The sequence below is a fragment of the Marmota marmota genome, unplaced genomic scaffold (genome assembly GCF_001458135.2).
Source record: "Marmota marmota marmota unplaced genomic scaffold, marMar, whole genome shotgun sequence".
NCBI lineage: Eukaryota > Metazoa > Chordata > Mammalia > Rodentia > Sciuridae > Marmota > Marmota marmota.
Genome location: NW_025999949.1, coordinates 4,589,943 through 4,615,982, shown reverse-complemented (window position 1 = coordinate 4,615,982; position 26,040 = coordinate 4,589,943). Strand labels below are relative to the sequence as shown.

At 38.0% G+C, this 26,040-nt stretch overlaps 1 protein-coding gene and 1 pseudogene across 2 annotated transcripts in view; both read right to left on the bottom strand.

The window, feature by feature from the left end:
- Atp6v1c1 (ATPase H+ transporting V1 subunit C1) overlaps positions 1 to 21,703 on the bottom strand; it is a 50,773-nt gene extending 29,070 nt beyond the window's left edge. For both annotated transcript variants that reach the window (XR_007347147.1, XM_015486354.2), the window contains exons 1-3: positions 21,496 to 21,703; positions 3,125 to 3,295; positions 1,887 to 1,954 (exon numbers count right to left, since the gene is read on the bottom strand). Coding sequence is in view for 1 of the 2 variants with exons in the window: in XM_015486354.2 (XP_015341840.1) it covers positions 1,887 to 1,954; positions 3,125 to 3,256 (200 nt within the window). In the remaining variant the exon portion in view is untranslated. The remainder of the gene's footprint in view (positions 1 to 1,886; positions 1,955 to 3,124; positions 3,296 to 21,495) is intronic.
- Positions 21,704 to 24,221: 2,518 nt separating this feature from the next.
- On the bottom strand, positions 24,222 to 25,491 carry LOC125616578 (annotated as a pseudogene).
- Positions 25,492 to 26,040: the final 549 nt, after the last annotated feature.

The window sequence follows — 26,040 nt, the reverse complement described above, 5'->3', positions numbered from 1 at the left end:
GAGGGGGAGAAGGGGAAGAGGAGGAAGAAGCAGGAAGACAAGAGGGGAAGGCGGAGGAGGAGAAAAGAAAGAAAAAGAGAATGAAGACAACACACAGATTGGGAGAAATTATTAGCAAGTCATATCTCACAAAGGACTTGTATTTAGAATATGTAAAGAACACTTACAACTCAATAATAAAAAGAAAAATAAGCCAATTAAATATGGGCAAAGGATCCAAATAGACATTTCCAAAGAAGAAAAATAAATGGCCAATAAACACATGAAAAGAAACTCAACATTTATCATTAGTCATCAGGGAAGTGCAAATCAAAAATACAATGAGACACTACTTCATACCCACTAGGATGGATACAATCAAAAAGACTGATAGTAGCAACATGGAGAAATTACAACCCTTAAACACTGATGTTGAAAATACAAAAAAAATCTAGCCACTTTGGAAAACAATATGGCAGTTCTTCAAAAAGGAACCAAGTAGGGTTCTGGTTGTGGCTTAGTGGCAGACAGCTTGCCTCGTACATGTGAGGCATAGATTTGATCCTCAACACCACATTTAAAAAAAATAAATAAAATAAACAAAATAAAGATATTGTGTCCATCTGTAACTAAAAAATATTAAAAAAAAAAAAAAAGAACCAAGTGACACAGAAATTCCACTTCTAGGTACATATCTAAGACAAATGAAAACACTGAACACACAAAAACTTTGCATGCAAGTGTTCATAGCAATATTGTTCATGTAAACCAAAAAGAAGAAACAAACTAAATGTCCAATTAACTGATGAGTGGATTAATATCAAATCAATTATTTGATAATATTATTTGATGATAATAGAATTGATAATAAAAAGAAATGAGATGCTGATATTTGCTATAACATGGCTAAAATTTCAAAACATTATGCTAAACAAAAAAGCCAGTCTTAACCAGGTGCAGTGGTACATAATGTAACCCCAAACTTGGGAGGCTGTGGCAGGAAGGTAACAGGTTCAAGGCCAACCTGGACAACTTTGACAAGATCCTATCTCAAAATAAAAAAATTTTAAAACAGACCAGGAGTACTGAGGATGTAGCTCAATGGTAGAGTGCTTGCCTAGCATGTCCTGGATTCAATCCTCAGCACAACAAAAAAAATAAAAGCAGGAGTGGGTGGGGAGTAGCACCGTGGGGATATAACTCAATGGTAGAGTACCCCCAGGTTCAACCCCTAGCACTGCCCCCCCCCCAAAAAAAAAAAACAATCACACAGAACAGGCAAATCTATAATGTCAGACAGTAGATCAGTGGGTGGTGGACAGAGAGTGACTACTGATGGGAACAGGATGTTTTATTGAAGGAGGGAGGGCGATAAAAATGTTTTATTTTATTTTTTTAAAGAGAGAATGAGAGAGGGGGAGGAGAGAGAGAGAGAGAGAGAGAGAGAATTTTAATATTTATTTTTTAGTTATCGGCGGACACAACATCTTTGTTTGTATGTGGTGCTGAGGATCAAACCCGGGCCGCACGCATGCCAGGCGAGCGCGCTACCACTTGAGCCACATCCCCAGCCCAATAAAAATGTTTTAAAACTGTGATATTGGTAACACATCTCTGTGAATGTATTTAACATAACTGAAGTGTACACTTTAAATAGGTAAACTATATGACATGTAAATTATCTCAATAAAGATATTAAAAAGAATATTATTATTTTCATACTTCAAACCGGTATATTTTCTTGTACATAAACTGTATCTTCACAAAATTGCTTTATAAAGAAAAAAACTCATTATTTTCTAAAACCATTTCTATAAACAGAGTATATATGTGATAACAAATCCAATGTCCAGGTAGCATGATAATGTCTCTCATTTTGTACTACCCCGTGCATATATGTACATTACCCTTCTACAAATGCATCCAGTTTAGCCAGTTCATCTGACAGGCCAACCAAGACATCCAGTGTGCCAACCTGGAAGGGAAAGATGGCATTTTATTATTTAGCTTTCATCCCTACCCACCCTTTTTACAAGATTATACAATATCTTGATTTAAAGGGCCCACAAATCTTAAATTCTTCATGTTTTATTTTATAACATGCAAGTGTACTAAAAAGATATTTGTCAGACATTTCAAATCTATTTATACATACAACGAATCCTCTGATTCATGGGTACAAGCACCATTTAGGATGTGAAGACTTTTCAAGGTATGCCTACACCTGTACTGTCCAGTGACAGTTGGTCATTTGAAGTCCTGCTCTACAACAAGGACCCTTAGCAGAAGGTCCATGGATGTGCATCTGAGGATCTATAATTGAATCTCTATGCAAAATTGCATGCAAAAGATCCTATTTTGGAAGAAACATCCTGTCCAAATGGAATCCAAACTCCAAAAAAAATATCAAACGCTGAATATGTTCAGTAAGTCTTAAATGAATACTGTATATGACCACCTTACTTAGTTAACTAGCAAAATGTAAATATCACCATTCTTAACAAAAGTTCATTAAACCAATTACTAGCAGCTTCATCAACTGACTACTGGCAGCCTGTTTCACACTGAAGCTGCTAGATTACTGCTCTAGCATCAGTAGATCAGATCAGAATAGAATTGTAAATAGATTAAATGGATTAAATAATGAGGTTAGATTTGGCAAATATGATTAAGTAGGTGCTATAGTAAGATATTTACTGTGTTAGCAGAATATCAATTAACAGAAAAATTAATTCTGGGCTTGGGCTATAGCTCAATGGCAGAGCTCTTGCCTAACATGTGTGAGGCAGTGGGTTCAATCCTTAACACCACATATAAATAAACAAACAAAATAAAGGCATTCTGTCCATCTACAACTATTAAAAAATTATATATATGTGTATATACATACATACATATATATTACTAAGATTTTCAACTCTGAAAATCATATTTCAAAAAGCACAAAAAAGTCTAGCAAGAAAAAAATTGTTATTTAGTTTGGGTAGTTACAACATCTCAAAGAAACGAAACTAGATTAACTACAGAGGGTTTTCTACTGAAGGAACTGGGTATCTCATTTCTACCAAAAGAAAGAATTGGCCCCTCCTGATTCCAAACACTTTGACTACACTCCTGATTATACTCTTACACAGTGCAGCTTTACCTTTAAGTCAGGAATGTTGAACTTGGAAGAAATAGCAAGGTTATTGTTCTTCGAAGTCGCTGCATGCAGTTTCTCCCATGTTTGCTGACAGGTTTTCTCCCCAGGAGCAGATATAAGCCAGAATTCAGTCATGTTTATTACCAGGAACTTCTTTGGAAATCAATAAAGAAGCTATAATGTAAAACAAAGCAAACACACAAAAGTATATTTAATATCATTCATTTCTAAAATGTTTCAGTCACAGGATAAATGATAAAGTTTATATCTAAAATGTACTCCATAAACCCATGTGTTAAAGATTTGGCCCACAGCCCAAGGTGCTACTGGGCCTAACTGGAGAAAGTTATGTCATTCGTAGACATAGAACTCTGGCCACTCCCTCCCTCACTCACTCTTTAAACTGGTGTCTTATTATGTCGCCCAGGCTAGCCTCAAACTCCAGGATTCAAGCAATTCTCCCACCTCAGTCTCCCAAGTAGATGGGACTATAGGCATGCGCCACTATGCCTAGCTTCTCCCTTTTTGCTTCTCACGGCTATGAGCTAATCAGTCCTACTTTGCCATGTGTTCCTTCCATGATATATTGCACCACCACAGTCCAAAGCAACGGGGCCATGTGACCACAGACTGGAACTTCTGAAACCATGAGCCAAAATAAACCTTTCTTCCCTTTAAATTGATTCTTTCAAGTATTTTGTCACAGTGACAAAAAGCTAGCACAAACCTGTTTCAAAAGTAATCTAACACTGGCATATAATATCAAGCAAATTTACTTATCTGGAAGTAAATACATCTGTGATTTATTTGTGACACTAAAAAAAAAGATGATAAAGATCTAATATAGGGGGCTGGGGATATGACTCAATAACAGAGTGCTTACCTAGCATGTATGAAGACCTAGGTTCAATCCCCAGAACCAAAGGGCAAAAAGACCTAATATATGAATTACTTAATGTTTTCAACATTATATAACATCCTAAATAGAAATTATTCAAGAAGTGAGACTACCCAAAATACCAGTCAGAAGTTTTCATTCAACCAAATCCAAGGGTCACAAATTTATAGATTTCCCTTAAATTTAACACATATAAACAAAATGAAAAAAAAATTAAAGCTATGCATAATCAACCCGAGAAAGACTTAATTGAATCAGTGCATTTGAATAGTAGTGACCAAATAAATTTGCCACATTAATTTAGAAAATCCCGCAAAGTAGTCAAATTGATGATTATCCATATTCAACCTAAAGGAATCTCCTCAAATCTCCAATATGTTCTTAGTTACCATCAAACATTTGAAGAAAAAAAAAAAGTGTCTTGCTAACCTACCTGGTTTTGTTCAAATACAAGGTTGTGGGGAGGAGTAAAAACACTATTGAAGCTGAGTTACAGAAGCAGCTGTGGATCCTTCTACCCAAAGACTCCCATTAAAATACATCCAACCCTCTTCTACAATCTTTTTTCCTTCCTCTTCCTCCCCTCCCCAAACACACACAGGAGGGAGTGGGTAAAATATAAATCTACACAGAATCGAAGTAGATAAAAAATACAACATAAAATAACTCATAAAAATGATAACATTGCGGTATCATTTTCCAATCTAATTGCCTACAGGAGAACCATCATAAGCTCTCTACCACTACTGCTCATTTAACCTCTCCTGAAACTGGACTCCATGTCTGTAAATTGAATATATATCTGTCCTAAGAACAAAATCAGATAATGAATGGGAAAAGACTTAATAAATTTTCTTCAAAATATAGTTAATCATAATGAACTTTCATAATCTCAGTAGCCCACTTTAATGAAAGTAAACCTGTCTACTTATTATGTATGGTATCATTAAAGTAAACTTAAACCACATGCAGTGACACTCACCTGTAATTCCAGGAATTCAGGATTTTATTTAAGAAAAAGATTTGACTGTGGATGTAGCTCAGTGGTAGAACATTTGCCTAACATGCCCAAGACACTGAGTTCAGGGAGGGAAGGAAGGATCCATCCCTACCTCCTCCTGGATGAATGGATGATCAATCAATCTGGGGCAAACATGGCAAAATGTTAATAGCTATTAAATCTAAGTAGTAGATGTGTGGATGTCTGCTAATTTGCAATATTTGAATTTTTCTGTATATGAAATGTTTTTTTAAATCTCAAACTGTTATAAGAATGTAATTAATTTATGAGTTAAAATATAACACTGCTTAGTACAATTTATAAACTATAAAATGTTAGTGAACTATCAAGTGGCATATTCAGAGAACAGAATAATCTATCAAGTTAATCCTCCTTTAGGGTCCATATATTTAATAATGTTGCATATATTTAACAATGCTAAAGGATAGGAGCTTAGACTACACCTATACTAACTCCAAAACCTATTCAGGAAGTTGCCTTTTATAATTAATTCCTGATGAAATGTTGTGGACCTATCTGCTGCCTTCCTGTCATCTGGTTTCTGTGCTCCACCACATTTAGGTCACTTCACCAAAACTGCTCCAACAACTGGTACCCTTTTCACTTTCCTTTGACTACTTTGGCCTTAGCTATTTCCCTATCTCTAGTTTCCTTTATCTAATACTCTTGCACTTAACCAAATCTAGCTATTTAGCTCAACACCAATCACAGTATTTTAAATTCCTCAGTTTATCAAGAGAATCCAATGGCATCTTTAAATTTCTGTTAGTAATCCAGATCTTCAAAGTGACTATGGTTTTTGGAAAAACTGAGCTTTTATGTATTTACTTTATACAACTAGCTCTGTTGAAATACATTTTTATACCTCCCCAATAAATGACAGGTAATGAAGTCACGTGTTGCAATTCTCCCTGACAGCAGTGTTTTATTATTTAAACTGCACCTGTTTCAAAGACTGTAATAAGATGGATGCAGCGGTGTATCCTATAACCCCAACAACTTGGGAGGCTGAAGTAGGAAGATAGCAAATTTCAAGGTCAACCTCAGCAACCTAGTGAAACCCTGTCTCAAAATAAAAAGTAAAAAAAGAGCTGGGGATGTAGATCAATGGTAGTTCACACATGGGTTCAATTCCCAGTACCACCATACTACAAATAAATAAATAAATAAATATGCCCTTTATGTTTGGTACTGTGCTACACATTTCTCATGAATTACCTTAGTTAATTCCTACAACCACCCTATGAGACACTCAGAGATTAGTAATTTATCTAAGGCCACACATCTGGCAGATGGGATTCAAATCCAGTTGTGTTTGACTATAAAGGCCATGTTCTCTTTACTGTGTCAGGTTAGGAAAGAGGAATGCTCTGCAGTCACATATGCCTGAGGTCTTCCATTTGAAGAGAGATCCACAAGCAACCTGGAACCCCTTCACCCTGTTCAGTTCCAAGTTCAGAGTACCCTGGAAGTCTAATGGATTCTGCTACATAAAAGTGTCTGACTCTTCTATTTTCACCCACAATTTCTAAATTTCTAAAATAGTCCAGAACCTGGCATCCAAAACTATCCTACGTCCTAAAAGGAACAATGGTTACTTCACACAAAAAGATTTAAAAAAAAAAAATTTAGAGATTCAAGGGACCTAACCTGTCAGATCATAGAAGAACCCAAAAACTTTGGAGTCTCACAAGAGTTAAAACCCTTACTCTACTCCCTTGTAAGTCCTCTCATGTGCAAAATGGAAATTCCACAAACCTCTTTACACAACTGTTGGAAGGAATGAATAAAATGATGACCTAGATCTTTTTGGAGGTAACTGTATTAACTACGTCCCTAACACATTCTCGTTCTCAGGCTCTCCCCAGTGTCCCAGGAGGGAAATATCCTGTTTACTTATACGTTATGAATGCCACTATCATGCACTTATCACATTATCCCCACCCCAAGCTTTTTTTTTTTTTTTTGGTGCTGAGGATAGAACCCAGAGCCTTACACAATGTCCACAGTTAAACTCTTACATGTGTCACATTTTTAAAAAAATTCTTGAAATTTAAGAATAATTTAACTTAGTTGCAAATAAAATGTAGATATAATTTACTATTTGGGGATACATTTTACTATTTGGGAATACACTGTACTATTTGGGGAGTGGGGAGGCTGAGAAAATAAAATCCATGTTGCTTAACACATTTCCCTTTTTCTCTCAGATGCGAGGAAAGAGTCAAAATAAGTGGCCAATGGTTAGGAACTTAAAAAGAACCTGAACACCTCCACTGCTTCAAATGACTTGGTTTTGTGGGGGAGTTTGTTTGTTTGATTTTGTTTTGGTACCAGGGATTGAACTCAGAGGCACTCAACCACTGAGCCACATCCCCAGCCCTTTTTTTAATATTTTATTTAGAGATAGCAAGTTTGGCGCCTCACTTTTGCTGAGGCTGGCTTTGAACTCACAATCCTCCTGCCTCAGTCTCCTGAACAACTGTGATTACAGGCACACACCACCATGCCCAGCCAAATTACTTGTTTTTATTGCTAACTATTTCCTTTTGCTTCATCTTGTATTTTTGAAATCAAACATAAATGCAGATACATCATATGCTAAACAGAAGAAAAAATTATCAAATAGGCACACTGACTAAAGGTTGGGGTTCTTAAGACTCAGACTCAAATCTACATTCCTCCCTTGTGCAAATGTGTAAATGTGTTTCTCTCCTGTTGGTTTTCTCTATACCCTAGGCAATTCCAGGCTAAATGCTGGACACTCCCAAACTGTATTGTCAGCCTGGGCTCTCCTGCAACAAAAAGAACTGTACCCCAACGATATCAGCCACTGACTACCTTTCCACTCTTATGTCTCAAAAGCACCTAACACTTCTAGCTAGCTCATCATCCCTTTCCCTAACCTTGGTCCTAATCCAGTGTTCCCTGAGCTAGCCTAGGTGTACCTCTGCAACACCAGACAATTAAGATCGTCAAATATTCTAAAGGCAGCAACCAATACTGATCAGATGCTTCCTAGCTACTTCACCAAAGTACTTCCCATATATTAATTCATTAACTTATTAAAACAACCCCATGAGAGGGATAGTAATTACAAAGAAACCAAGGCACAGAAAATACCTCAGATGATATATATTATGTAGCAGGTTATATACTAGATGAGACTATATATTATATGCTAAGGGTGATATTATATATTCTTATAGCACATTCTCTATAGAACACTTTTTACTAATATCTGCCTTCTAAATAAAGTAGAAATCATGTAGTTTTTGCTCACTATGGTATTCTCTCAATATATGGCATAGAAGCTGGCATGACAGAGTGTCAAAATGTCTTTGTTGAATATTCTTGGATAAACAATGTGAAACTTAATAATATATAAATTACTTAACTCATAACTGGTGGGCTCCTTTCACTTCCCAATTTATTTCTTAAATCGACTTTATTTAAATATAATCTACATACAATCATATATCCAAGAGTTCAATTAGTTTTTGGCATACATATAGATCTGTGTAACCACTGCTAAACTGAGACCCTGGGTACAATCCCCAGTATTGAAGAAAAAAAAGTCTATCATTTCTAACATCTCAAAACCTTCCCTCACATCTAGCCCCATCAATCCCTGCCCAACTGCCAGCTCTGGACAAATGCTGATCTGCTTTATGTCACCACAGATTAGTTTTATATGATCTAAAATTTCATTGTTAATGGAAGCATACATCATGTATTTTTCTCTATCTAGCTGCTTCTGCTGAGCATGTCCTTGATATTTGTCCATGTTGTGTATATCAGTACTTCATTAAGTTTTATTGCTTAGAACAGCACTGCATGAATATACTACAATTTATCTGTTCAGCTACTGATGGTCATCTGAATTGTTACTAATTTGGTACCATTAAGAACAAAGGCACTGCCAGGCATGGTGGAACACACCTGTAATCCCAATGGCTTGGGAAGCTGAGGCAGGAGGATCACCAAATTCAAAGCCAGCCTCAGCAATTTAGCAAGACCCTAACAACTTAGCAAGACTCTTATCTCTAAATAAAATATAAAAAAGGGTGTGGCTCAGTGTTTGGGTGCCCCTGAGTTTAATCCTCAGTGCCAAAAAAAAAAAGGAACAAAGGCACTCTGAACATTCCTCTACAAAGTTTTTTTTGTAAAGATGTATTTCCATTTCTCCTGGGTAAAATTCTAGGAACAGAATTTCTAAGTAGAGATTCTAACATTTTATATTCCTTACAAGGTATGCAAGCTCTAGTTGTTCCACATGCTCACTCGCACTTAGGGTTCTCAGTCTTTTCATTTTTAGCCATTCCAGGGCTGCAGGGATACCTTGCATTTTCATAATAATGAAGTTCAGTACCTTTCCATGATATTAGCCATTTTGGATCTTCATTTGTGCAGTCTCTTTTCAAGTCTTTTGCCCAATTTAAAAAAATAATAATAATAAGGTGACTTATTACTGAGTTGTAGAAATTGTATACTGATACAATTTCTTTGTGATATACATACATGGTACTAGTAGGCTTTATGCCATTACAACAAATACCTGTGGGCTAGGAGTACAACTCAGTTGTAGAGCACTTGCCTAACAGGCACAAAGCTCTGGGTTTCAATCCCCAGTACTATAAAACAAACAAACAAACAAACACCTGAGATAATCAACTTAGAAAAACAAAAGGTTTATTTTGGCTCAGTTTTGGAGGTGCCAGTCTATGATCACTGGTTGGCCACGTTACTTTCAGGGCTACGGTGATGCAGTGGATCATGGCGGAAGCATGTGGTAGAGCAAAAGCACTCACCTGTGGCCACATAGAAAAAGAAAGAAAAGGTATGAAAGGGGCATAGTTTTTCACAGATACCCCATGAGCTAAAAGCCTCCCAACAAGGCATCATCTCTTAAATTTTCTTTCTTTTTCTTTTTTTTTTTTTTGTCAAAATTTGGGAAGAGTCAGAGACNAGCATCATCTCTTAATTTCTTCTTTTTTGATTTTTTTTTTTGGGGGGGGGGTGGGCAGCAAGGGTTACTGGGGATTGAAGTCAGGGCACTTGACCACTAAGCCACATCCCCAGCCCTATTTTGTATTTTATCTAGAGACAGGGTCTGAGTTGCTTAGCACCTCGAGTTTGCTGAGACTGGCTCTGAACCTCAGCCTCCCAAGCCATTGGGATTACAGGTGTGTACCCCTGGCAACCTCTTAAATTTCCTACCACCTCCCAACAGTGCCACGCTGGGACCAAGCCTGTCCACATGGAATTTTGTGGGACACTAAATATCCAAACTACACAGACATTTACATATTTTTCTCTCAATTTGTGGCTTACCTTTTCTTAATGGTGCTTCTGAATAGAAATTTTCAATTCTGCCAGTGTCCAATGTATATTTTTTAAAATAATAGATGCTTTCTGTGGTAGATGTAAAATGTGCCTACCCCAAGGTAATAATTATTTGTCCTGCTTGAAATTTGCTGAGTGTCTTGGATCTGTATTTATAGGTTTCATCAAATCTTTAATTTTTTTCAGCCAATATTTTCTTCAAAAATTTTTTATGCTCCCCTCTCTTGAGATAAAATCACATTTTAAACCACTTGATATTATTCTACAGGTCTCTGAGCTTCATTTTTTGTTTGCTTGTTTGTTTTCCTCCAGTTGTTTCTCTCTTTCTGCATTAAGTTTGGATAGTCTCTTGCTCTACATTTTATTTTGTTGACCTTTCTTTATAGTCTCTAATCTATCATTCATTTCATCCAGTGAGTATCTCACTTCAGGTGCCTTTTTCTACATTATAAGTTCCATTTTTAATGTTCTCCATTTCTTTCTTCATTACGTTCATGTTTTCTGTTAAGTCATTGAGCCTACTATAATTCACAATGTTACACTGTTGATCACTGGGTTTTGCTGTCTTCCTTTTAAGAGTGTTGTACTTTGTTCTGACAGGCAGTTAAGTGACATGAGGATCAGCTTGATCTACTCAAGGCTCGTTCTTAAACTTTGTTAAAATGAGCCCTCAACTTTACTAATTTAGTTTTGTTACTGACCACTGGGGATTTTATTGAATGTCCCAATCCTGTGAGCTCCAGCAATTGTTCAGTTTAAAACCCTGTTGATCCTCCTAGAGAGAGACCTATGTCACTTTCTGGGGTTTTATGTCTCTGACAATCAGACTTGCAAATTCTAGCCAGATAAGCCTTCCCCAAACCTAATCTCCTTAAATCAGTAAGATCAATATGCTCTTCTTGGGTTTTACCCTTGCTAACTATGGTGCAGAGTATGTATGTACAGGAAGAAAGCTGGAGATATTACAGAGCTCACACTTGTTTCCTTTCTCTCAGTTCTTGTACTGCTCGCTATTCACTACCTAGAAGCAGTTTCTTCCTATGTCTTGTCCACGTTTGTAGTTGTTTATGGTGGGAAAGCACATCTGCGTACCAGTTACTCCACTGCAGTCAGAAACTGAAGTCCCAGCCAGTTGTGTTATACATATTATTCATGAGTTTTTGGTTTTGCTAATTACTATTTATTTCTGTGTGGGAATTCAGCCATAACCTCCCAGCCTATCTCAGTCCTATGTTTTACATTTAACAGAAAACAGAATTATAACAATGAACACCAAAAATTTAACAAATCTAGGCTGAAAGACTGAATACTGTGTATGAAGAATGGAACAAAACAATGAACATGTATTACTTTGGTAACAAAGGAAGAAATACTCACTTTTGTTTGAAAAACAACAACAGATGCAGTCTGAATAGATGTCACTTACATTCATATATGTGCCATTAATTTGCAAACATAGGGCAAGATATTTTGATTGGTAAATTATAAAGTCATTTAAAAACATTGATAAAGCAAGGAGCATTGACATATGCCTGTGATCCCATGAACTCAGGAGGCTAAAGCAAGAGGATTACAAGTTCAAGGATAGCCTCAGCAACTTAGCAAAGCCCTAAACAACTTACCAAGACCCTGTCTCAAAATAAAAACTTTTTTAAAGTACTAGGGATATAGCTCAGGAGTAAAGTACCCCTGGGTTCAACCCCCAGTACCTATATAAATAAAAGCACTGTTGAAGCTATAATAATTTGACATCATTAATAAAAGATCTAAAATGTTTTAGAATACTATATCATCACTATCTAAAAATGTGCATATCCTTTGACCCAGCTATATCAACTTTAATAAAGGAAATAAGGATAGAGATAAGCATAAAACATTAATTTATGTTTTTTTTAAAAAGCCGTTAATGATTACCTCTTGGGAGTGGCTCATGAATGTTTTTATTTTCATTTTTTGTGCAGATTCCTGTTTCTCAATTTTTAAAAAATGAATTATATATGTAAGCATGCATTCCAAAAACAACAGCAAAGAAAAAAACCCTTATTAGCACATTACTCTCATACTTGAAAACAGTGAAAAGTTTAAAAGCTATTAACATGGTATTATAACAAAGAAACCTGATGATGATACAAAGCAGAAGAATAAAGCTGATTAACAGCAGCTACATCTCAAGCATGGGATCAAGGCTGGTCAACAAAGTTTTTATCTCACTAGGAATGATAGCCAGAGAAAACCCAAATGCTAACCTCACAAAGCACAGTGTAACCGACAGAGCATTGCACTGACAAACTGAAGCCTTGGGATCTAACCCCAGTTCTGAATATTACTGTCTGTAAAAATTTCCTCATTTGTAAAATGAGAGGATTAGATTTTGTTTATCCAAAAACCTATTCTGCTCCTTCACTCATTTCCTGAATCTATACTGGGTGAGGCCCAGGACTATCCTTTTTTCTTATTAAGCCCTTCAGGTAAATCAGATGATCTGCCAGATTTCTGAGCCACTATTCCAAAACAGGCATTTTCATGATTATATAGTGAGTTCAATGTGACAAGAAATGTCAATATGCTTATTAAAATATAGCTAAATGTCATATCATCATCAAGAACCACATAGCATTTTTAGTTCTATAACACATAAATGCTTTTTTGTTCTACGAAATTTAGAAACCATATATACACACACATATACTGACACATATATCAAACCACTTTGTATATGTTTTTGATGACAACTAACAAGCTGAAAAAATAAAGTCAACAACAACATATGAAATCAAGTATAGAACAAAATGAAATCTGAGTAAACTCTTGCTTTGCTCAAGAATGCATAATTCAGGGCTGGGGATGTGGCTCAAGCGGTAGCGCGCTCGCCTGGCATGCATGCGGCCCGAGTTCAATCCTCAGCACCACATACAAACAAAGATGTTGTGTCTGCCAAAAACTAAAAATAAATATTAAAAAAAAAATCAAAAAAAAAAAAAAAAGAATGCATAATTCAACCAAGTACAGTAGTGCACACCTGTGGAAGGCCATCCTCACACGTGATTTGAGTTACCTCCCTGGCTGGGCGAGAGGCACTTAGACACATCCTTGTGTCCAGAGTTTTCCCCACTCTTCTCAGATCCGAGGGCTTGTCCGTGTGGAAGCGCGTCTGGCCACTACCCGGAAGACCCAATCATGGCACCAGACCTTGGGACACTGCCCCTCCTTAATCTTCATTGGATGGGATTCTCTCTCTCTCTCTCTCTCTCTCTCTCTCGCCTCTTCAGTAAACCTTGCTACCTGCTACCATAATAGGTGGCTGGAGCTGGGGGAAGCCGTCCTGGAGCTGGTTTAAAGGTAATTAGAGCCTGTCTCTTTAATTCAAAACTCCCTTCAGATTTCTCACTTAGCTGAACCTTCATTTATGAAGCCTGTGCTGGCCGCAGGCTAAACACACCCATAATCCTACCAACTTGGAAGACTGAGGCAGAAGGATCACAAGTTTGAAGCCAGGCTCTTCGGTTTAGTGAGACCCTTAAAACCTTAGAGACCTGATCTCAAATTAAAAAAAAAAAAGAATGTGTATGTCACTTAGTGGTACAACACCCTTAAGTTTGAGTTTAATCCCCAGTACTAGAAAAGGAAGAATGTATAAATCAGTTAAGTGTAGTGGCACAACGCCTATAATCCTTGCTACTTGGGAGGATGAGGCAAGAGGATCACAAGTTCAAAGCCAACCTGGGTTACTTAATGAGACATCTCAAAATTTAAAAATATATAGTTTCCTAAAAGTATATGGAATTTATTAAAGAACAGAGTACAACCTTACATACAATATCAGATAGGTTTGTGACCAGTGTTCCTTCTCCAAGGGACAGAAGACTAAATAACACAAAACATATGCCCCTAACCCTGCTTCTTAGAAATACAACTCAAATCTGCCAGTCTTCACTGTCATCAAGCACTAGTCCTTATCAAGCACTAGTCCTTGTCTGAGTTTTCATGTTTTATCCTCACAATCTTCCTGGACTCTTCATCCATTTTGACCTCAGGCCAAGTGGGAAGGAGAAATGAAAGATAAACCTGGGTCCAAACCTCAGGGACTTTTTTTTTTTAAAGAGAGAGAGAGTTTTTTAATATTTATTTTTAGTTTTCGGTGGACACAACATCTTTATTTTATTTTTATGTGGTGCTGAGGATCTAACCCGCACCCGGTGCATACCAGGCAAGCGCACTACCGCTTGAGCCACATCCCCAGCCCCTCAGGGACTTTTTATATACTGTATCTCTCAGTTCTAGGAGTTTGAAAACAATGAATTATTTTCCTACCACAATTAATTAAAATGTAAAATTAAAACAATAATGTAGTAATTTATTCAACAACACAAAAAGTGGGGGTGCTCAGCCTGAACAGGAGATCTGCTATGCATTGCCTCTGTGAATGGAAGATACGAGCCTGACCCATGACAGGGCTGCAGAAAACAGCACCACCCCAAAAAGTGCTCCAACCCTTAACTGATTTTAATGCTTTTAAGAATACTGCAGTCTCTGAAATGCAGTCATCTTTCACAATATATTAAGCCTAGAAACTGGCCAATATGCAAACAACTTCCTTTTCAGATTTTATAATTAGTTAGGCCTCCATATCCACAGATTCCTCATCTCAGGCATCAACCAACCATGGAATGAAAATATTCATCTGTGCTGAATATGCAGACTCTTATCCTTATCATTATATTACCCAGTATAATTAATCTGGAAATAATTTAAAGTATATGGGAAAGCGTGTGTAATGTATGTAGATACTATGCCATTTTATACAAAGACTTGAGCATCCTTGTATTTTGGTATCCACCAGGGAATCAGTGAGAAGTCTTGGAACCAAGTCCTCTCAGACACCAAAGGGCAACTGTACCAAGTTTACTAAAGCAGTTTATTTCAACAAGCACAAGGAAAATGGATGCCTCAGGTATCAGTGAAATATCACATGGCCTTCCAAATATGCACTTCAACTTTTAGTGAAACTGACCAGTATGAAACATTTAACACAAAATATTTATTTGGGTACTGAGGAATTAGCCCAAGGACACTCTACCACAGAGCTACATCTCCATCCCTATTTATTTATTTATGTATGCATTTCAGTACTGGAGATTAAACTCAGGGGTGCTTTATCACTGAGCTATATCCCCAGACCCTTTTATTTTGAGACAGGGTCTCACTCAGTTTATGAAGCTAATCTCAAACTTGTGATCCTCCTGCCTCTCAACCTCCCAAGCATTCACCATCATACTTAGCCCTTTTTATTTTTTATTTTGACACAGAATCTGGCTAAATTGTCCATGCTGACCAAACTTAAAATCGTCCTTCCTCAGTTTCCCAGGTCATTGGGATTATAGATGAAAGCCACCATGCCCAGATAAGCCATTCATTTTAAAATTTAGTTGCCTAGAAATCACTTACACTGCATAAAATGAAAGAAAGAATGACCATTTCCTCTTTGAATGTAAAGATTTCATCCTTCAGAACATAAGCATCTTAAATGGGATGGTGGGAGAGGCTTACTTTTATTATAACTTGCTTAAATGTTTCCAATAACTAAAAGGGGAATTTTACTTTTCAGGGAATATTTCCATGATTCATATGGAATGAGATTTAAAAACTGTCACAACTTACACCTTCATTAAACAAATTTTAACTCTTATATATTTTGTTTTCAACATTATTTATAAATACTCTATCTCCCATTAAAGACTACCTCAAGTTCACTGAATAAATATACTTAAATATAAAAGAAAATTTAATCTTTAATAGATACATTTTATAAACCACTACACTCTTTTCATGCCACAGTTGACAAGAAATAAATTTGTAAAAGGAAAGCCTTCCTTTCACACAAGATGCCATAAAAACTGGAAACAAGAGCTGGGGATGTAGCTCAGGGGTAGAGCACCTGCCTAGCATACATGAGGCCCTGGGCTCCATCCCAAATACAGGGGAAAAAAAAGACTTGCAACATGTTGCAGGAAGTAGTTACACAAAATACAATGTTGGAAAGTTTCTAGTAATTTCTGATAAAGCTGGTTGAAACGGCAGATATAGCCAATAGGGAACAGTTGAATGGCTACTACTGAAAGTCATCATCAAAATCTTCTGGGCTCCCAGAGACTCCTCTCTGTACAGGCAACTCAACAAAGGGAGCAGACAATTCCTTCCATGCCAGGGGATTCCCTGAATCTACATTCATGGCTCCCCAAATGTTACTTCCCTTTCTTTTGGGTTAATCACTTATAATCTTGACTGAACCACAGTACCACACTCTGCTAGAAGGTGCTGATGTCTCTGTTGCAATGTATTCTGGCCTGAAATTTATCAAGTTAAAGAGTTAAAATAAATTTTCCCTATTTTAACTCCAGTAAGCTTGAGATTCTGTTAAATGGTAAGGACAACTACTTATTGAATATATACTATGTGCAGTGCCCAATGACAAGCATTTCATTCAGTATGTTAGGCAATTTTGTACTTAATTCCTTCAAAGTAGACATTATCACTGCCCTCCTCTTGCAGAAGAGGGAAGAGTTAATGACAACACTTGTTCAAGGTCACACAGCTACATTTTATTGGTACATTTTATTGGTCACTACATTTTATTGGTACAGAAAACCTATTTGAGTTATTCAAGCAGCTTTTGAACAGATAAGTTCCTCAAAGAAATATCAGACTAGTTTCTGTATTTTCATACTAAAGGAATTACATTAAAACATCAAGAACTGAATCTATTAAAATATTACTCTAGCTGGGCACAGTGGCACATGCCTGTAATCCCAGCAGCTCCAGAGGCTGAGGCAGGAGGATCACGAGTTCAAAGCCAGCCTTAGCAAAAGTGAGGCACTAAGCAACTCAGTGAGACCCTATCTCTAAATAAAATACAAAATAGGGCTGGTGATGTGGCTCAGTGGTTGGATGCCCTGAGTTCAACCCCTGTTGCCAAAAAAAAAAAGACCTTTCTCTTAGCCTCTGTATTTTCAATATTCAATATTTGTTTAACATATAAATGATGGCACCACATGCATGTTTTGCAACAAATGGCATCCCTCTCCTCTAGAAGTCTAAAGTAAATGGGAGCATTTGGGGTTGTCCCAATGTGAGGATCATTAATTAGCATTTGATGGATGAAGGCTAAACATAAGATAGTACTGTCCAAAATACCAACAGCACCCATGCAAAAACACTGAACTTATAGGCTGGGTCAAGAAGATAACCTTTCATGGTAAGGTTAATTCAACCGCTGGTTAGCTTAATATACAAATAACTTCACTGTTCATTGATAAATTTACTTAATATACCTCAGAAGACACATCACTCTCTATTTTAAAATACATACAGATACCAGTCACTTTTTAGATACCTAGCTAATATTCTGCCTTTCATCTCATGATATAACCAAAGCACCTAACCTCCTGCCTACTTGGATTGTTTTTAAACTCAATAAGTTTATAGCACATATGCATATTCACATAATGTTAGAAGTAGTTCCTTTTCCCTTTGGAAAATAATTTTGTTTCATTATCAAAAAATAAAATGAAATTTCTAATTCTAAGACTCATGTCAATAGGAAATTTTTACATTTCCTGAGCTCTTTCCAAGAGCATCATGCTAATGTTTTCACTGTCTTTTTTTTTTTAATTATTTGTAGATGAACACAATACCTTTATTTTATTTATTTATTTTTATGTGCTGCTGAGGATCGAACCCAGTGCCTCACACATTCTAGGCAAGCACTCTACCATTGAGCTACAACTGCAGCCTGTTTTCACTGTCTTAAAAACACTGATGACAGGGCTGGGGTTGTGGCTTAGTGATAGAGCGCTCACCTAGCAGGTGTGAGGGCCCTGGGTTCTATCCTCAGCACCACATATAAATAAAGGTATCCTGTGCAACTACAACTAAAAAATAGATAAATATTAAAAAAAAAACAAAAAACATTGATGACATGAAAATCTAGAGCTAGGGATGTATCTCAGTGGTAGAGCACTTGCCTAGCATGCATGAAGCTCTGGGATTAACCCCCAATACTGAAAAAAAAAAAAAAAGAGAAAGAAAATTGAACATGAATTGATTTATAACTAAAATGGTATGTAAGTCTACATCCAAAAAGTAGAAAAGATGTATTCTGCAGATAGATCAAAATATGTTCAAGAAAAAAATTAAACTAGGATGTGCTCAGTCAAAACTATTGTCAATCAAAATTGTTATTCCTAAGCAAAATCAAGACTTACAGCTAAGGACAGGTAGGTTGCAAGAAGACCCTTTTGCAAAGGTTTACCTTTGCAGAAGTTTTGTTTTGGGGCCAGTTTTGCTCTTTGGCCAATGAAATTATTTCACAAATTGTGAAAATAATCACAGAATCAAATTTGTGAAGCCCAGAAGCTTCTTTCTGGGTTGCAAAAGCTAAATAAAGGAGGCTCCTAAGACTTATACACCAAAAAATAAAAATGAGTATTTCCTATCCAGTTTTAAAAGTAAAATTATTCTAGTCACATAGCTCTCAGCATTTAGTTAGATCCTGAGTACTGTTTCTTGAAATTTTATATAGTCTCTGCAAAGAATAACAAAAGGGGAAAGAGATTCCAGAGTTCTGAGACACAACCCTGAGGCTCCATCTTCAGAAAAATTTGAAACTCCCTTGTTGCCAAAGAACTGAGAATGGCAAACTGAGTACTTTCAGCTCACCTTGCTGCTTATTATCTCCCCCAACTGGATTGTAAATGGAAGTGCTTTCCCCAAGCTCTTAGAGAAGCAGTTTCTAAAGTATAGACTGCCAAATCCCTTGAAGCTATCCTAGAGAAATTTCACCCAAAATGCTAAATCAAAGATTACAAGGTACTTTGAAAAACTCACCCTGCTCTCTACATGTTGAATTGTAGTAAGTACTGGGTAGGTAATCAGCAGGAATAATCTATGAGCAGTCAGAAGACTGTGGAAGTCAGGCCAAGCTTAGCCAAATCACTTTACTTCTGTTTCTAGTTCCAAAGATCGAGACAGGTCCCTATCTATCCAGTGAGAGCATTTTCAACTACCATCCCTCAAAGACCTGTAAGAACAACAACAACAAAAAAAAATATATGAAAGGTAACTGATTTCTTCCTGTGACTATATTTCAACAAAAGCTATTCTGAAACAGATGACATTACTAAGGAACACATTTGAAAGGTCAAAATAAATTTTTACAAAGTCTCCCATGAACTTCAAAACAATCCAGGCCTCCCTGTGTATTTCAGGACTGCTTAGGAGGTAGTTATAACTACCTTCAGGGAAAGGGACAAACAGAACTATCATTCTTCCTCTTTCCCAACTCCTTAATCCTCTCAAGGTGAGTAAAGTTAAAAGTTCTCCTTAAATCCCCAGTAAAGAGAGAAAAATGCCCTCAAATCCTTCAGTGGACTACAACAATGTTTTCCTCAGCTGGCTTTCTCATTCACTTTTGCCACCCTCTTCATCATTCTTCACAAAATTATCTCTTCAAAAACCACAGTCTGACTCATTCCACTGCTTGTATCATTACTGGCTTCTTTGCTTTTAGGGTAAAAGCCCTGCTGGGCCTGACCCTAGGTCTCATAACTTCTACCCACTTTTCAGCCACCCTAGCCCTCCAACAACTTCTCAAACACTTTATTCCTCCTCACATACACTGTTCCTCAGTTAAGGTTCTTTCTACTGGTACCATCACATCCCCTTTTCAGCCTCTTTGCAGACCTCAGGTCATAGGCTCAAAAAATCTTCTTTGAACATTCTTCCATAAAGGTTATATTCCTGGTAAACTAGTTCACACCACTGATATTCCTTCAAAGCACATTTCACACTTGCATGATCATTACTAAACTCTATCGCCTCCAATTTGACTATTAAAAGTTCTGTGTGAATAGAAATCCTTTATTTTCTGAATCTTTGCATCACCATAATACCAGCATATAGCATGTACTCAATACATTAGTTGAGTAAGTAAATAAGTCATTCAAAGTTCTCATTATTTGAGCCCAACTTTATTCCCCACTGATCCACTACACAACCCACCAAAACCTGGCCTTTGTCCTCCACTCTCCAAAACTTTTCCCCTCATCTTCAGGCTCTCAAAACCTGTGGCTTTCCATGCCTAGAAAGTTGTCCCCATTTTCCTCAACCAGTTCAAATCCCACTGGATTGACAAGACCCAATTCAAGTTTTCTTGCCTCCAGGGTATTTTCCCATAGCGCTAGTTCCCATGGCTCCTGCTTCACACTTTCAAAACACTTTGCATTCTTTTTGACAATTATATATAACCTCAGAGTACTTTAATGTGTCGCATATGTGACTTTTCTTCCCAATATCATTAGGTGGAACTCCTAAGGTTGGTTTGTTTAAACTTGCTGCACCCTTAGGATAGAACCCTCAGATTTTTTCCTCTGAAAATAAGATCAGCTTTCCTCTTACTCCTGTTTCGCAGGTGATTCAATATGCCTTAACAGACTCTCCGCACAAGTTCCCTTTCGGAGATTTTTGCCTACCCTTCCCCCATTCTACCAAGAACAGAAAAAAAAAAAACCGTTTGAGTTCCCTGGATTCTTGTGCTTTCTCCTACCTAGACCGACCCTGTTTTTCCCTGTGACGATCCCTGCGTGCAGAGGAGCTGTTAGGCCCTTTAAAACTGCCATCCCCCTACTCACAAGTCCATACACCCAGTCCCGGGCTCTGGCGCTGCCTGTGACCTCACTCACACCACCCCAGATCCTCACTTGAACCACTCTGTCACCTTCCATCCCCTCCATCAGACGGCGTGGATTCTCAGTAACCCTTGCCTAAGCAAGGTCCCAAGTCCGCTCTGCCTCTCCTTTCGGCCTCAACTACTGAGTACCCCCTGAGGCCGTTTCTCTTTTCCCTCCTTCCTCTTCCTTAGAGACTGAACCTAGGCCTAAAGCAGTGACCAACAGACGCGGAGCAGACACAGGCACCAGGCCTGCCTGCTCCAGCTCCAACGCCAACGCTACGGTCTCGGGCCCACCCCCGCCCCCATCCCTCCCAAGCGGCGACAGCAGCGCAAGCCTGGGCCTGGCCAGGGGTCCCCCTCAGGGATAGTCATCGCTCACGGACCCGGGAAGGTGTCAAACGAGGAAGTGGCGGCGGCGGCGGAAACTGGTGAGGAGGCGGGCGGCCTGGCAAACGTTAACGGCTCAGCGCTCCATCCCTCCCGGACCTAAGCTCCGGCCTCACAGCTTTCTCGACCCCAGAGCCCACAGAACAAGTCACGTGCCGGCCGGAGCAGTCAGCTGACCGCGGCGCGCGCCACTGCGCAGCCGCAGCCGCTGCCGCCGGAGAGGGCGGGCCCGGGACGCTCCGGGGAGCCTGGGAGCCAGGAGAGGGGCTGCGGCGGCTGCTCGGAGTGGGTGGGGTTGGCGGCGGCTGCGGGCTAGCCACTTGCGAGTGTGACGGACCCTATCCCTAAAGTTTTCCCGCTTGAGATTTCTGCTGGTCAGAATTTATCTCCAACCCCCTGCACAGGCTTCTTCTTGGCCAGGCCAGTTTTCTGAGTAATATCCTTAATCGTGCTCTTCGGCTGATTCACAGTTTCCTTGCAGTCCAGTTCCACTTAGTTCCATAAACGTCCATGGACTGGGCACCCGCTGTATACTCGCAGCTGGTTGGTTGTTTTTAGGATTCCTGGAGCAAATCGCCGCTTACCTTGAGCTTCTTATCAAGTTAGGCAGGGGGAGGGTCTGTGGTGTGTGGTGATTATAAATGATCCAAACCACATTAGATAAGGGAAACCAAGCAAAGCTTCAGGACAGAGGCACGACAGAGGGAAGCATTATCCTTTGGGGGAAAAATAGATAGCAAACTGCCCTTCCTATTCATGCATAGTTCATTAGCTTGGGTAGATAGGTAGTATTATTCTAATTTAGAACATTGAGTTTTAGAAACAGTAGAGGATTTTGAGGTTTTTACTAAGTTGATCCTTTTAGATTTATAGTTAAGGAAAGTGAAGAACTAGAAGGCACAGAGCCAAATAGCACCATAAACACTCCTGGTGTTAAATCCTGGCCTTCCTCCTTGCTAGCTTGTGACCTTCTACCTTTAAACTTCAGCTTCTTCATCTGCAAAATGGTGATTAACAATAAACCAGATAGCCAGGCACCGTGGTGCACTCTTGTAATCCCAGCAGTTTGGGAGACTGAGGCAGGAGGATGACTTGTTCAAAATCAGCCTCAGCAATTTAGTGAGGCCCTGAGCAACTCAGGAAGACCCCGTCTCTAAATAAAATATTTAAATGGACTGGGGATATGGCTCAGTGGTTAAGCACCCCTGGGTTTATTCCCAATACAAAAATAAATAAATACCGATAGAGCTATCCTGCAGGTTAGATGTAGTTGCAATAGCATGGTGCTTGGCACATAGGAAATGCCAGTGGCATAGGTTTTCTGATCTATCTTATACATTTTCTGTTATGTGTCCCTGCAGAAATTCACCACAAAATTTCTTAGAGTTACAGAATTAGGTTGAACAGAAAGTAAAACACCAATCAAACTGCACAATTTTGGATGACTTTCAGTTCGTTTCACAGCTTTGGAAACTTGTCAGAAATTCCATAGACTTTATCTGGCATCACAACGTGAACCTAAAGGCAATTTTTCATTAGTTCCATGTCAAAACTTCCTGTAATGATAGAAATGTTATTCTGTGCTTGCTATCCATCTAGTACCCACTAGTCCCATGGGCTATTGAGTACTTGAATGTGATTAATGTGACTTAGGAATTGACTTTTAAAAGTTATTTCACATTAGTTAAAATTTAAATAGCCACACGAGGCTGGTGATAATAGCTTTAGACAGTGAAATTTTAGGGCCTGCATTTGAAACTCCTTGGTTTCTTCTTGTTGTATGTCGTCCTGAGTAGACTTCTCATCTTGGATTCTTGAGTTTTAAATCAAATGCATCTACTTCCGACCTTGCTCCATTTTCCAACCTCCATGTAATAGTTGGTAGGCAGAATAATGCTCAATAAATGTTATCCCTAATCATTACTGGCCTAGCATATCTCACTTAAAAATCTAGCAAATGTGTTTAACAAAACCTGGACATATTTGCTTTTTATTGGTTTATAATAGTAAAGAATATGTTTACAAAGATAAGGGAGGCTCACTTCTCTCTGCCCTTAACAAAAGCATACATAATTATCTAAGAATGTAACAGGTATGCCACACATTTTCTTCTATTCCAACTCTAAATACTACCCATCTAGAAGTGCCTTCTAAACTTAAAGCATAAGGTGCATAAAGCCAAGTGAGTGGCACATCCCTGTAACCCCAGCTATTCTAGAGGCTGAGGAGTGGGACTGCAAGTTTGAGGCCAACCTGAGCAATTTAGCAAGAGCCTGTCTTAAAAAAAAAAAAAAAAAAAAAAAAGTCATAAAAGACGTCTAAAGATTTATTTTTTCCTGACAACGTGTGTGTGTGTGTGTGTGTGTGTGTAAGTTGTGGATGGACACAATGGCTTTATTTTATTTATTTATCTTTTATATGGTGCTGGGGATCGAACCCAGAGCCTTACATGTGCTAGGCAAGTGCTCTACCACTGAGCCACAACCCAGCCCCCTAACATTTTTAAAGGAAAAATACAAGTTTATTAAATATTTTCATTTTGTTAAAATGTTTCACTTGTATATTTTCTGTCTCCCCACTATTTCCATGTCTGACCACGGCTGCTATTATGTCCTATCATAACAGTCCATACATTAAAACTAAGCAAAGAGAGGAGCTCCATCTTTAAAACCTAAACTGGCATTTTTAGATGACACTTTCTTGGCAATGGAACCTGGGCAACATTTATCGAACATGGTAAGGAAAGTTCTCTCTGCATTCTAAAAAGGACAGCCAGATATCAACTGTTACGGAAATTAAACAAGACAGAAAATTTTCCTTCACCTCAATACTGGGGATTGGAGTCCTGCTTTACCACTGAGCTACAACCCCAGCCCCCTTTTTTATTTTTTATTTTGAGATGGGGTCTCTCTATATTGCCAAGGGTGGCCTTGTATTTGCCGTCCTCCTACCTCAGCCTCCTAAATAGCTGAGATTACAGTTGTGCACCACCATACCAGGTAATACAGGAAATTTTAACAACTTGTTTAAACTATTTTATTAAAGAGACTTATACAGCCAGAGATTTTGAGTAGTCTCTTAGTCATACAGAAACAATTTACCTGGCTTTTAATTTGTGAAAAGAACTAGCTTTTTCTATACTCACTTGCATATTTGCTTTTTTTTTCTTCAGAATTATGTCTTTTTGGTGTTTTAATTATTCTTTTACTGTTTTTTTTTTTGGGGGGGGGGAGGTCTTAATCTTTTGATCTTGTTGTTGCTGATTTTGAGTCTTTCCTATCCTGACTTGAGTTTTATGCATTTTTTTACTAGAGTATATGATAAAAAGATTTCTTCATTGAGTTTTTTCTTCAGTTTCATACTCAACGAAATCTTCATCTTGCAGCAAATTTACTTTTTCTTATTTGAAAATGCTACCATTTCCAGTGGCAGGTCAATTTCCAGATAAATAAGAGTTTTACATCCTTCTCCTCTTCATCTTCTGACTCTGCATCTTTCTCCACAGCTGTCGAGTCCTGTCCACTAATGGGCCTGGGCCCTGAACTGCGCTTCAACCATAAGGCCACAGGCAGTGTTTGTTTAAAGCCCCCAAGGGAAACCCTTGGCTGTACAGACTACTTCAAAGTTGCCAGCATGATTTTAATCAGACTGCCTCCATAACTCATTGTCTTTGCTTCAATAATGTGCAATTTGTCCTTTGTACCAGCTCCTAAATTGATCATTCTTAGAGATAACTGGTGCTCATTTTCATCATTATCCACTATAAAGTGATAATCTTTGTCAGCCTTTAGTTCACAATAGAAAAGATAGTTTTGGTGTCTCTGAAAGCTCATGTTCATGTCTCTTGACTCTTCCTTGGAGTGATGGCATGCACTTAGATGGGACAGAAGGGATGTAGATAAACAACCATGTTCCAGAAAATACCCTGCAGAATGGAATGACAGCCACAATAAAATTTTTAAATTGAAATCGGGAAAGCACTTGAAGCAAATAGAACAATTGAATTCATAATTTTTTTTTTCACTGTCTTACAATGTTAAAAATATCTTAAAATTTGGTACTGGTATTCCCCTTAGGAAAGGAAGTGTCCTTGTTTAGGAAAGTACCTTGATAAACTACTAAGGCAGAAGACAAAGTACTTAGGTAAACAAGAAGAAATCAAAAAGATATCTTGGGCTGGGGTTGTGGCTCAGTGGTAGCGTCCTCATCTAGCATGCATGAGGCACTGGGTTCGAACCTCAGCACCACATAAAAATAAAGACAATAAAGTCCATCAACAATAAAAAATATTTTTTAAAAAAAGATATCTAAATGATATCTTTTTTCCAATGGAGAGGAACTGGAATCAGGGGCTGGGAGTGGAGAGGTGGGAAGAAGGCATAGGGAAGAGAAAGGAGAAAACCAAAAAAAAAAAAAAAAAGCAAGATAACCAAGGACTTGTAAAAAAAAAAAAAAATGAGAACTTCATTTGAGATTGCTTCATTTTCAGTGCTATAAATCCTTTGCCATCTGCCCAACCTTTAACAAAGCCTAAGCTCAAA